The sequence below is a fragment of the Ictalurus furcatus genome, chromosome 1 (genome assembly GCF_023375685.1).
Source record: "Ictalurus furcatus strain D&B chromosome 1, Billie_1.0, whole genome shotgun sequence".
Taxonomy (NCBI): Eukaryota; Metazoa; Chordata; class Actinopteri; order Siluriformes; family Ictaluridae; genus Ictalurus; species Ictalurus furcatus.
The window spans coordinates 487,877-501,188 of record NC_071255.1 but is presented as its reverse complement, the minus strand read 5'-3'; the positions used below and the strand labels follow the sequence as shown (position 1 = coordinate 501,188).

The 13,312-nt window shown below is 40.1% G+C and overlaps 1 protein-coding gene across 2 annotated transcripts; it reads right to left on the bottom strand.

Moving 5' to 3' along the window:
- Nucleotides 1-870: 870 nt before the first annotated feature.
- Nucleotides 871-12,878, bottom strand: LOC128618139 (NACHT, LRR and PYD domains-containing protein 12-like). Of its 2 annotated transcripts, XM_053641635.1 has the most exons (12): nucleotides 12,442-12,876; nucleotides 11,533-11,649; nucleotides 10,258-10,374; nucleotides 9,931-10,006; nucleotides 9,556-9,760; nucleotides 7,546-9,313; nucleotides 5,503-5,679; nucleotides 4,851-5,024; nucleotides 4,547-4,723; nucleotides 1,642-1,815; nucleotides 1,356-1,532; nucleotides 871-1,017 (listed from the first exon to the last, which is right to left on the bottom strand). In XM_053641635.1, the coding sequence occupies exons 2-12, from the start codon at nucleotides 11,646-11,648 to the stop codon at nucleotides 957-959; spliced, it is 3,222 nt and encodes a 1,073-aa protein (XP_053497610.1). In that variant the 5' UTR covers nucleotide 11,649; nucleotides 12,442-12,876; the 3' UTR covers nucleotides 871-956. The 2 variants fall into 2 exon arrangements, with proteins under 2 accessions (XP_053497610.1, XP_053497695.1); XM_053641720.1 differs by lacking the exons at nucleotides 1,356-1,532; nucleotides 1,642-1,815 and having other exon boundaries at nucleotides 12,442-12,878.
- Between the last annotated feature and the right edge of the window lie 434 nt (nucleotides 12,879-13,312).

The following is a 13,312-nucleotide window of genomic DNA, read 5'->3' as shown; positions in this document are numbered from 1 at the left end:
CAGATGTCTTACATACTGCTCAATAATGTAAGAATTATTCAGTGTAGACTTTTACTTTAAGTTGTAAATTCACTCATACGCATGAATCTGTTATTTCTCCTGTAGGGGGCAGCCGGCTCGACCTTGGGCCATCACTAGAGGGAGCCAGAGAGCACAGTATTAATTATAATCAGTGATAATCAGCTCCACCTGTACCTGGGTCTGTTTAAGGAGAGCTCTGCACTCACTCAGTGTTCTGTGTGGACTCAGAATGTCTACGTGGTGGTGTTCAGTTCTCAGCTGCTGAGCGCCATAAATATCCTCTTGCTAAGTTCTCCAGTCTACTCTTGAGTCTAGGACTGAACTCTTAGTTTATCCTCCAGACTTTGGCTTGCTCTGCACTTGGGTCCATCCATGTCTCTGGAGGAGGATCACTGGGATGAGATCTCACCTCCAATCCCTGGAGATTAGGGTTCAAAGCCTGCATGGAGTGACCTCCTTGTTCCATTCTACCAAACACACTGGATCATTACATAACAAACACACACCAATGTTATTAACCATGAAACTGTATTTTTACAATAGTTCCTTTATTTTATTTCAGTTAGAAATTTCTGAAACACAGTAAATACAGAGAGTACCGAGTTTCAGGTCCGTGTAAGAACAAGATACAGAGAAGATAAATATCAACATGTGTATAAAATTGTATGCAACGACTTTACAGTAAATGTACAAGAAGGTTTTCGATTCTGTTTTTAAAATGATGTAAAGATCTTCAGTATGCAGAGTGTCTACATGATTATTATTTACAATGCATTTTCTTTTCTGTGTTATAATGTCAGATTACTTCTACTCATATACATGGCATGTTGTGACCTGAGAACCGGAGATTTATTATTATCATTGTTATTATTATTATTATTATTATTATTATTCCAGCCTGAAGTGAGGTGGAGCTGAGTGGATAAAGGATGTGTTCAGTTACGGTTATTGCTGTGGAGCTTCTGCATCTGAATGTGAATGATTCTGCTATTAATGCTGTAAGACAGAGAACAGGACAGAATGACAACGTTAAACACCATCCATCATCAGAGTCTATACACACACTATACACACACTATACACACATACACAAACATCACAAAACAATGTTAAATATTTAATAGAATAATGAACAGTGTTTTGAGGACCAAAAGAATTAAATATTCTCAGAATGACAGGGTCGAATATCTTTATTTAAAATCATTTTTATTTAAATATATAAAAGAGCTCAATGTTGGCTTTTGGTAACTGAAGGTAAGATTAGGATTAGGGTCTGAGGTGTGTGTGTGTGTGTGTGTGTGTGTGTGTGTGTGTGTGTGTAGACAGTAACTCACTGTAGTTTCTTCAGTGTACAGTGTGGATCCTTCAGTAGATCAGAGAGCAGCTTCACTCCTGATTCTCCTGGATTATTGTAGTACAGATTCAGTTCTCTCAGGTGTGATGAGGTGTTTGACCTCAGAGCTGAAGCCACAGCAACACAACCTTCATCTGTAATACCGCAGTAAGACAACCTGCAGAGAGAAAACATCTCACTTACAGCGTAAATCACTCATCATTACTACACAACATACGTAGTCTTTATATACAATACACTGTGTGTGTGTGTGTGTGTGTGTGTACCTCAGTATCTCCAGTGTACAGTGTGGATTCTCCAGTCCAGCAGAGAGCATCTTCACTCCTGAATCCTGCAGGTTATTGTTACTCAGGTTCAGTTCTCTCAGTCTGGAGGAGTTTGAGGTGAGAACTGAGGACAGAGCTCTACAGCTTTCCTCTGTCAGATTACAGTCACACAGCCTGGAAGAGAAATGATGAAATATGTGAATATCTGATTGATAAATGAGGTGAGTTTCCATCAGTTGGGGAATCAATGTCCACTACAGATGATTGGGTGAGTGGAATAAACATGTTTGTATTGTGTGTAAATGTAAATGGGTTAAATGTAAATTGTTGGGAAAATAAAATCAGTAATTGAAGTTATACATGTACGGTACTGTGCAAAAGTTTAGGCACCCTGTTTTTTAGTACACACTTATAGTTATAATTTTTTTTATTTTATGATTTGTACATTATCGAATCAGTACAAAAACATTTTACATTTCTGAACATTAGTTTTCCAGCCCAAAATGGAATGTTACAGAAAAATGTTTGTATGTCAGTAAAGAAAGTAGCATATTATGTAAGAGACCAATTTTCAAACAAAAACATGATGAAGGCTGCTGGGTTTTTCAATTCAGTATACAAAGAAATACAGAATGTTCAAGTCATTCAAGTGTTTTCAATCAACTGATTTCCATTACATGAGAGTAGATGTTAACTTCATGCTGAATTTAGGACGGCTAACTTGGCTCTTGCCAAGATAAGCACCAACTAAGACATAGCTTCACAGTAAACTAATGTGATCCATATGTGTCTCCATCCATTCTTTCCATATAATGATATCCTCCTGTCTGGTGTTGATGGCTGAAGTGTAATGCTGGCTCCAGGGATCAGCTTATTTTCCTCCCTAGCACATCAGCACACACAACGGCTGCAATGCTGGCTCCGGGGATCAACCATAGTCTCCCCAGCGCATCAGCATGACAACCGTCTGGATTGAGCTAAGCAGGGTACATCTCTGGGGTCTTCAAGTGGGCACCTTCCATCCTTGGTGTTTCGTCGACTAGCTCACGACACCTCAAGGGAGCTTGACGGTGATTCTGGTCTCCCAGCATTACCCCCTCCGTCCCCCACTCAACTCAGCCCAGCTTACTTTCCTGTACCTTCGCCTTTTTTTCTTTCTATTGTGCTTGAGCTCCCCAGCCAGAATCTTTCCGTCTCAACCACAGCCAGTTGCTGCTCCTCTCTGCTGCTTCAGATAAGTTCTTCACTGTGCGATGCAACTCTTGGCCATTGAATCCGACATCTCTAGGAAACCGGGTTGTAGAGTGTGCCACAAATCCTCGACATCCCACTTCCACTGGGTAAACCCAGACTCTCCATCCTCGCTGTTCCGCTTCAGTGGCTAGTTCAGCATACCGCAGTTTCTTCCTCTCATACGCCTCATCTACAGCTTCCTCCCATGGCACTGTTAACTCTACCAGGTGAACCAAGCGTGCTGACCCAGGCCACAAGAAAATATCTGGTCGAAGGTTTGTGGTGGCAATCTCAGGTGGAAAAATAAGCCGTTGATCAACATCTGCCAGCATTTTCCCATCTCAAGCAGCTTCCAGTTGTCCTGGGCGAGGATTGGTTTTAATACCTTTTCTTGGTGGTTGCTCTTCTGGGCAGAGGAATATTGTCTTTTATGTGTAATGTTTTGATGGAACAGGTGGCAACTTATTGGTCATGTTATGTTTGTCTTCCAGTGCTAAGGCCAAACATCGCAGCACCTGGTCATCGCGCCAAGTAAACTATCCTTGGCTAAGAGTCGCCTTGCATCCTGTCAAAATGTGCCTTAATGTTGCAGGGGATGAACACAAACCACATGAGGGATCCTCTCCTACCCAAAGCTTTAGATTCTGTGGTGATGGGAGAACATCATACGTTGACCTTATAAGGAAACTGATCCTGCTCTGTTCCATTGACCATAGGTCTTGCTAGCCAATCTTGCGTTGTTCCACACTCTCCCATCTCATCCACTCTCCCTGCTTACCCTGGGAAATGGCCTTTATACACCTCCTTTATATCCTCTCCTCCTGCTTTTGCACCTCATTGACTACATGCTTCCTCCATTGCACTGGGGCTGCCTTATGGCATATTGTCCTATTGGATTTTTGGATTTTTATGGCCGCTTAAGGCTTCCATAAAGTTAAAACTCATTGCCCCCTTAAAATCTGGTTGTGCCACCTTCAGCAGCAATAACTACAACCAAACTCTTCTGAGAACTGGAGATCAGACTTTCACACACTTCTAGGACAAGGACTTACTCCTACACTTTGGATCATTGTCTTGCTGCATAATCCAGTTGTGCTTGAGTTTCAGCTTACGGACTGAAGACCGGACTTTCTCCTTTAGGATTTTCTGGTAGAGAGCAGAATTTATGTTTCCCTCAATTACTGCAAGTTGTCCAGACCCTGAAGCAGCAGAGCATCCCCACACCATCACACTGCCTCCACCATGCTTCACCGTAGGTAAGATGTTCTTTTTGTGGACTTCTGTGTTTGGTTTACTCCAGATGTAACGGGACTCCTGTCTTCCAAACAGGTTCCACTTTTAACTCATCAGTCCACAGAAAATTCTCCCAAAAGGTTTGAGGATCATCAAGGTGTGTTTTGGTGACATTCAGACGAGTCTTAATGTTCTTCTGGGTTAGCACTGGCTTTCACCTCGCCACTCTTCCATGGAGCCATTTTCCCCCAGTGTCTTTCTGATAGTGGAGTCATGAACAGTGACCTTTATTGATGCAAGAGTGACCTGTAGATCCTTTGATGTTGTTCTTGGCTCTTCTGTGAATTCCTGGAAGAAATCCTTTTTCACAGAATTGTATAAAGTGATCATCTGACGTGTGTGTGTGTGTGTGTGTGTGTGTATAGAGACAGTAACTCACTGTAGTGTCTCCAGTTTACAGTGTGGATCCTTCAGTAGATCAGAGAGCAGCTTCACTCCTGATTCTTCTGGATTATTGTAGTTCAGATTCAGTTCTCTCAGGTGTGATGAGGTGTTTGACCTCAGAGCTGAAGCCACAGCAACACAACCTTCATGTGTAATCCTACATTCACACAACCTGCAGAGAGAAAACATCTCACTTACAGTGTAAATCACTCAGCTTTACTACACAACATACACAATCTCTATATACAGTACACTGTGTATGTGTGTGTGTGTGTGTGTGTGTGTGTGTGTGTGTGTACTTCAGTATCTCCAGTGTACAGTGTGGGTTCTCCAGTCCAGCAGAGAGCAGCTTCACTCCTGAATCCTGCAGGTTATTCTTACTCAGGTCCAGTTCTCTCAGTCTGGAGGAGTTTGAGCTGAGAACTGAGGACAGAGCTCTACAGCTTTCCTCTGTCAGATTACACCACCGCAGTCTGGAAGAGAAATGATGAAATATGTGAATATCTGATTGATAAATGAGGTGAGTTTCCATCAGTTGGGAAATAAACTATTTCCCTGAACACAAGGTTCTGACGTCAGAATAAAATATAAATATAGAGACTGTGTATTTGTACTCGGACAGATCCACGTGTCTCAGCTCATATCAGATTATGTAGATAGAGGGGTAGATAGAGGGGTAGATAGAGGTGTAGATAGAGGTGGAGGTAGTGGTGTAGATGGAGGTAGAGGTGGAGACAAGCTCTAACGTGAACATGATGAAGGTACATGAGTGTGTAGAGAGAAAGTAAGATTGTACATTGGATATAATTTATCTGAGATAAAAGTCACATAAAGACAATCAATTCTGTGTTTAATTTCACTTAACATGAAAATACATAACGTGTTGATCTGACCTCAGTGTCTGTGTGTGTGTGTGTGTGTGTGTGTGTGTGTGTGTGTGTGTGTGTGTACCTCAGTTTCTCCAGTGTACAGTGTGGATTCTCCAGTCCAGCAGAGAGCAGCTTCACTCCTGAATCCTGCAGGTAATAATTGTGACTCAGGTTCAGTTCTCTCAGTCTGGAGGAGTTTGAGCTGAGAACTGTAGATAGACCTCTACAGCTTTCCTCTGCCAGATCCTTCCCACACAGACTGGAAGAGAAATGATGAAATATCAGAATACTGATCACAAACACACAAACCAGTTATTATAGGAGGACTTTTATTTTGAAACTGTGCTTGGTAGGACTGGAAAAGCCCAGAATCTTTTAGGTTTCTAAAATAACTTCAACTTTGTGTCATTTCTCCTCAGTCTCTCTGACTGGTCCGGCAAACAAATGGAGCAAATGTTCTATTTCTGGTTATGGGGAAATATCACCGTCTATCATTCCACTCTAACATTATCATGGGAGGTTGTTGTCTTGTGTTCAGTCGCGTCACCACGGGTGCTTCTCAATACTTAATGGATGCTATGTGTTTTTTTTTTTGTTTTTTTTTATCCTACTATGCTTTTCCCTAAAGAAATCTAATATAATTACAGTAAATGTTCTTTTGTTGGAATAATATTATTTAATTCGGAGTACTGAAGTCCACATTTACTTGACACTGTTGGGGATCCTCGATCTGCAGTTAGAGCACCCCAGATTATTATAGCATGGACTCAATGGAGCACATTGTCAGCTAAACATTGAACTCCAGCATAGTATAATAAAAACAGGTTTCAAGATTAGTAATGCTGTTCATGCCAAACTCCTACCCTACCTATCTTATGTAACTTTAAATTAGTTACATCAGACAAATTTTGCTGAAATTATAATCTACAAATGGCACAGATTTCAAACTATTGCCATTTTGTCCAGGACCGGCTGTCCCAGCAGATCCGCGAGGTTCTGAATCGTGAATCTTAATTGCCACGTCACCTGATCACGGCAGGTCTATACATAGGCATGATGTTACACAAGCTTCAGATACCGGTCACGCCCAAGGGCGCTTCTCACAGCGTGGAGCTCACGCAACGTTGAGTTCCCTTTGAAAGGGATCTGTTTGGGATAAGAGATTCTTCTGATTTCTGGTTTGATGGACACTTCTTAATAGGGTCATTTTACTGCTATAGAACAACGTTTTGGGAAAAATACTATTGCATTATTTTATTATTACTACTTTATTAGAGAAAATATAGAATTAGAAGAAGCTTTTATTTGTCACATATACATTATAGTGAAATTCTTTTCTTAACATATCCCAACTTGTTAGGAAGTTGGGGTCAGAGCACAGGGTTAGCCATGATATAACACCCCTTATTAAGGGCCCAACAGTGACAATTTGACGGTGCTGGGGCTTGAACCCCCGACCTTCTGGTCCATAACAAAGAGCCTTAACTGTTGAAAAACCACTACAAACTAATAATGCAACTAAACTACAAGTTAAAAACATATAAATAATTTCTCTGATGTTATACGATTTCTGTTCTTTGGGTCAACAGAACTATTATACAACGACGGGGCTGAATGATTCCTTAACTATTCCATTTTAAAGGAAAATAAAATAAGTCCTGCAATAAAATATGTATCTGCAATCAGTGGGTCACGTTAGGACAAAGACATATTACACATGATCTTACAAACCTAATGTGCACTGATCTTTAACCTCTAGAAATTAATTTTCAACATTTCAAGTAAGAAGTGATTTTGATTTTTCAGTTTTGACACAAACTTATGTGTTTAATTTCAACATGACAATAAAATAAAAATAAAAGTTGGTGTGTATTGTTCTCTGCTCATACATTCTGATTTCTGGGTGCGTGGAGTGGATGTGAGTACAGGTGGTGTGTTCATGTCTGTCATGTCAAACCAGCAACTACAGTTCTCAGAATACAACACAAACTACAAACATGTAGTTTCAGAATAAACAAACGAGGACTACACTTCCCACACGCGCACACACTTCCCACACCATTGTTCAGTGTTACATTAAAATAATAAACCATGCAGTAATACATTTATAAATAAAAATACTCACACAGCTTTTCTGGAGGCTTTGACCACTGGCAGCAGCTTCAGAAGACATTCCTCTGTTGGGTAATATTTAATAAAATTAAACTCATCCAGATCCTGATCTGAGTTCAGTAACACAAACACCAGAGCTGACCACTGAGAAGTAGAGAGTCTGGTTCCACTGAGACGATGGTGGCCTCCCTTTTTTATGTAAGTTTGTACTTCCTGCACTAGAGAATGATCATCCAGTTCATTCAGACAGTGGAACAGATTGATGGATTTCTCTGGAGATGGATTCTCCCTGATCTTCTCCTTGATGTACTCGACTGTTTCCTGTTTGCTGTGAGAGCTGCTTCCTGTCTGTGGCATTAAGCCTCGTAAGAGAGTCTGATTGGAATCCAGTGAGAGACCCAGAAGGAAGCGGAGGAACAGGTCCAGGTGTCCGTTCTCACTCTGTAAGGCCTTGTCCACTGCGCTCCTGAGGAGATCAGACATGTCTGACTTGGTGAGAAGATCAGACAGATCAGTGGTTTGTTGTTCTGTTACATTTCTGCTGATGAAGGAGAGAAATGTGTATAAAGCAGCCAGAAACTCCTGAACACTCAGATGTACAAAGCTGAACACCTTCCCCAGGTGAAGCCCAAACTCCTCTCTGAAGATTTGGGTACACACTCCTGAGTACACTGACGCTTCTCTCACATCAATGCCACACTCTCTCAGGTCTTCCTCATAGAAGATCAGGTTTCCTTTCTCCAGCTGTTGGAAAGCCAGTCTTCCCAGTGCCAGGATACTCTCTCTGGTCTGCTGAGGATCAGGGTCACATTTCTGATGGTACTTTTGGTCCTTGTGTTTGATCTGAAAGATCAGGAAGTGTGTGAACATTTGAGTCAGAGTCTTGGGGATCTCTCCACTCTCTGCTTCTCCCAACATTCTCTCTAGAACAGTGGCTGAGATCCAGCAGAAGACTGGGATGTGGCACATGATGTGGAGGCTTCTTGAAGACTTCATGTGTGAGATGATTTTATTGGCCAGGCTCTGATCACTGATCCTCTTCCTGAAGTACTCCTCTTTCTGAGGATCACTGAACCCTCGTACCTCTGTTACCTGGTCTACACACTCAGGAGGGATCTGATTGGCTGCTCCTGGTCGAGAGGTTATCCAGAGGAGAGCAGAGGGAAGCAGATTCCCCTTGATGAGGTTCGTCAGCAGCACATCCACTGAGGCTGACTCTGTCACATCCCACAAACTCTCATTCTTCTGGAAATTTAGAGGAAGTCGACACTCATCCAGACCATCAAAGATCAACAGGACTTTGTAGGAGTCTATTAATTCTAGTTTTCTCATTTCAGGGAAAAAGTGATGAAGAAGATCCATCAGACTGAGATGTTCCTGCTTCATCAGATTCAGCTCTCTAAAGGGAAGTGGAAACATGAAGGTGACGTCCTGATTTGCTTTTCCTTCAGTCCAGTCCAGAATGAACTTCTGCACAGAGACTGTTTTTCCAATTCCAGAAACTCCTTCAGTCAGAACACTTCTGATGGACTTGTCTTTAAAGAGATCGTTACATTTGATGGGTTTCTCCTGTGCTGCTGGTCTCCTGGATGCTGTCCCAATCTGTCTCTCCTCATGTTCATTATTGATGTCTCCACTCCAACCCTCTGTGATGTAGAGCTCTGTGTAGATCTCATTCAGAAGTGCTGAACTTCCAGGCTGTGAGATTCCTTCATTAATTCTTTTAAACTTCTCTCTCAGGTTGGATTTCAGATTTGTCTGATACACAGAGGCCACAGACTCTAATAAACAAAGTAATAACATGTTTTAATGCAAAATCACTTTAAATAAATAAATTAAATATTGATGTACATTCCTGATTAATGTATTAAATTTAGAAATAAAAACATATACAGTGCAAACTAAAACTAATTTCAGATTATTAATATTATTGACTAATTCATCTTGATAAATTGAATATGATGTGTTTAAGTATGAACAGAATTTAAGTTGATAAAATAAAGTCATGACTCAGAGCTCTTACTGTTGTGCAGTGTGTTAGCGAGATCTGTGTGGTTCATGTTCTTCAGGACGTGCAGTGTGATCTTCAGCGCTCCGTCTCTGACACTGTGCAGATCCTCCTCATCCTCCACCTCCCTCTCAGTGCATGCTGGGTAATCTGGACTCAGGAACTTCCTAAACCTCTTCAGCTCTTTCTTCATTAGAGTGATGACTTTGTGTTCCAGCTCCTGGTTAGAAACACACAGGAACACATTTAAATATTATAATGTTACACACTGAGAGATGCTTTTATTTTATAAAAAGAAGAAAAGTCTCTTTCTATTCCCACAGTTACAGCTGAAATTCTGTCTGATTACCCATAATGCTGCTGCACATGGATAAAACCGTATACACACACCTTGAATATGGGGTCCAATTCTGATCTGAAATCAGAGTCCTGATTTCTGCTGAGTTTTGATTTCTTCTGTTGTGGTCTGTGAAGAAATAAAACACATGATGTGATATAGACTATATGTATTCATAGCTGCACAACACACTAATAAATACAGAGACAGATATTTAACACTATCCTCTTCACACAATAAACTGATTTCAGGATTTCCGCACTGACACGAACATGTTTAGCGAGAAATGTTTTAATGAATGAATTAATAAATAGTTATATAATGAGACCAGTGAGCTTGATCACGTGGAACACTGCTGTAAAACTCCTCACAGTACTGACCTCGGATCAGGAGAGCTGTCTCTCTCTCTGAAGTTAGTTATGATATTCATTGACTGGTCACTCTTCATGGACACACCGCTGGGTTCTGGTGAGTCTGATCTCTTTCTCTTCATCATTCTACAACACAAATATTATTACAGACAGAAATGAAGGGAATTGGACATGTTAATATAATATGGAATGTATACAGATGATTGTATATAAACTTTGAATTAACTCAGAACCTCTTAAACAATCTTAATCTTATTCTAATAAGAAGCAAATTAAATAATACAGACAGAGTAAAAGGCAAGTCCTAGCATTCTAACCGACCATATCATGTCTGAAATGTTGGAAAGGCGCAGACATTAATAAAATGAGGTTAAGATGTACGGTGCTGTGAAAAAGTATTTGCCCCCATCCTGATTTCTTGTTCCTGTTTTTGTGTATATCTCATACTAAATTGTTTCTGAAATTAAAACAAAATCTAAGATAAAACAAAGGCAACCTGAGTAAACACAAAATACATTTTTTTTAATGATCATGTTATTTATAGAAGCAAAAAAGTTATGAATTTGGATTATTCAGCAAGATAATGATCCAAAGCGAAGTAGTAAGTCCTAGTCCTAGAAGTAAGTGAAAGTCTGATCTCCAGGTATCAGAAGTGTTTGGTTTCAGTTGTTGCTGCTAAAGGCGGCGCGACCAGATTTTATGTTTAAGGGGGAAATTAGTTTTTCACACAGGTGATAGGTGTTGGATAACATTTCTTGTGTCAATAAAAAAATAATAATTAAAACTGTATAGTGTGTTTACTCAGGTTGCTTTTGTTTTATATTGTATTTCGTTTGAAGATCTAAAACTATTTAGTATGAGATATACACAAAAGCAGAAGAAATCAGGATGGGGGCAAATATTTTTTCACAGCACTGTACAAACAAACAAACTTGTACTGTGTACAAATATATTTGCAGGGTTATTTTGCGACTTAATTACTGCTTCTGAGTCAGTGTTTGGTGGTTATCCAATCATTTCATATATTAACACACAAACATTTTCATTCAGTAGCTCCAGGACAACTAACTAACTCCGGGGCCCCGCCCCCACATCAGTCTTGTTCTTCTTACTTACCATGCAAGAATGAACTCAATTAATTATCTTTGAGGGAAAAAGAGTTTGAACAGGATAAATAGTTTCTGTTAGCTCTTCCTTTTCCTTTTTGAAGTGTATGTCTGAGTGTAAATGTCCCTTCAGTTTTTTATTGGTGAGGAAAGAACTAAATCTCCTCACTGTACTGACCTCGGATCAGAAGATCTGTCTCTGTCTCTGAAGTTAGTTATGGGTTCCATTGACCGGTCACTCTTCATGGACACACAGCTGGGTTCAGGAGAGTCTGATCTCTTTCCCTCCATCATTCTACAACATAGATATTGTTAAAGACAGAAATTAAAGTAAAAAAAATACTTAATGCGAATAAAATATACGTGTACTGTGTATAAATACATTTACAGGGTTCTTCTACAAGCAAATTTTTGGGACTTTCCGAGCATGAGCTAACGACTTTCTAGATCTGTCACGGTAACAAATTTCATTGAACAATATGTTATCCCAGAAATAATTGTGATAAACTATATTATTGTCATTTTAAAACCATTTAAAAACCACTGATATAATGCTAATATAATAGCATAGTTTTTGTCTTCTGACAAAAAATATCCTTTTAATTTAGTCACTTTTTCATCATGTCATATTTATTCATTTTAGTCATAGTGAGTGTTTATTTATTTATTTATTTATTTATTTTATTACTTTAAATCCTAAACTAAGCTACACTAAGCTAAGCGAATTGGCTACTGCACGATGGCGCTGCGCCTGGCAGTGAGCAGGTGTGGACTGGGATGGCGTGTGCGCTACTATCTTCACTTCCACTAGGAGTCGCTGCACCAAGTCGCTCCGGAGTTCCATAAAGATACACTTTTCTCAACAAATCCCAGGACACTGATAGTAAAGAGTAGGGGTATAACCCCGGGGGATCTGCACAACTCTAACAATTACTTCAGGGACGTGAAAAAAGTATTTGCTGAAGACGAAACATTAGATTAATGAGAAGAAAGAAACGGAAGGTGCGGTAACCCTGGGCTCGATACGGAGCAGATAAGGACAGATAAGGACATGATCTAATGTTCAGAGGAAATAATGATTACTTACCGATTCCGAGGAGAGTTTAAATCACACACATGAAGCGACTCGGAATAATGTGAAGACCGAAGATCAGTAAAACACGCAGATATCCGAGATCACGTCGTACAGAATACAGTCACTGCTGTTTGTAGTGAAAGTGAAACTGTGCTGCGTTTCCTGTGAATAGGTTGATGACGCAGATGTGTGTTTCTTCCTGTCAGAAAATACAGATCTCTTCTTTTTTGGAATCTGAATGTGTGTATTGCAGCTCTACAGGTTTAAGTGTGTATCACGTCTCAGACTATTATTGTCCCTGATGTCCCAGATGTTTTATTGTCCACATCTGCACAGGAATAAAGATAGTTTGTGGTGCTTTTGGCTGTAAATGGGCTACTGTAGACATGTAAACACTACCTCGTGTTATTCTTCATAACCTCCACGTCCACATTTTTAAACTGCTTAAAAATGATTTCTTTTATAACGTGTACAACTCAAAAAAGTTAAACACGTAGAAGGCTGACACCTCGTCATCTGGATCAGGTTGATTAGTGAATTTTCCTCAGCAGTGTGTTTGTCCGTCAAACCTTTTATAAGTGGGTGAGATGGGAAGGTGAAGAGTAACCTACACGGTCTTCAAGTATGAGTTCATGCAGATTCTCATTTCAGATAGAACCTGACTTGTGAACACACACACACACACACACACACACACACACACACACACACATTTGATATCTGATGTCTTACAGTTCTATTACCTTGGCATTGTGTAATAATAACATACAGACCTGTCTCTCTGCCTTCATCCATGTCTCTCTATCCCCGCCGTTAGATAAATAAGATTATATAATATTTAATAAAATGACCGTTTAGATGGTCATACAAGGATCAAATAGAT

What these genes read in the sequence shown, in the direction of transcription:
- LOC128618139 (XM_053641635.1), bottom strand. Translation starts at nt 11,648, where the DNA reads ATGATGGAGGGAAAGAGATCAGACTCTCCTGAACCCAGCTGTGTGTCC. An exon ending in AATTGGACCCCATATTCAAG is followed by an intron (nt 9,761 to 9,930) that starts GTGTGTGTATAC and finishes GTTTCTAACCAG; the next exon opens with GAGCTGGAACACAAAGTCAT. An exon ending in TGTACACTGGAGATACTGAG is followed by an intron (nt 1,533 to 1,641) that starts GTACACACACAC and finishes TTCTCTCTGCAG; the next exon opens with GTTGTCTTACTGCGGTATTA.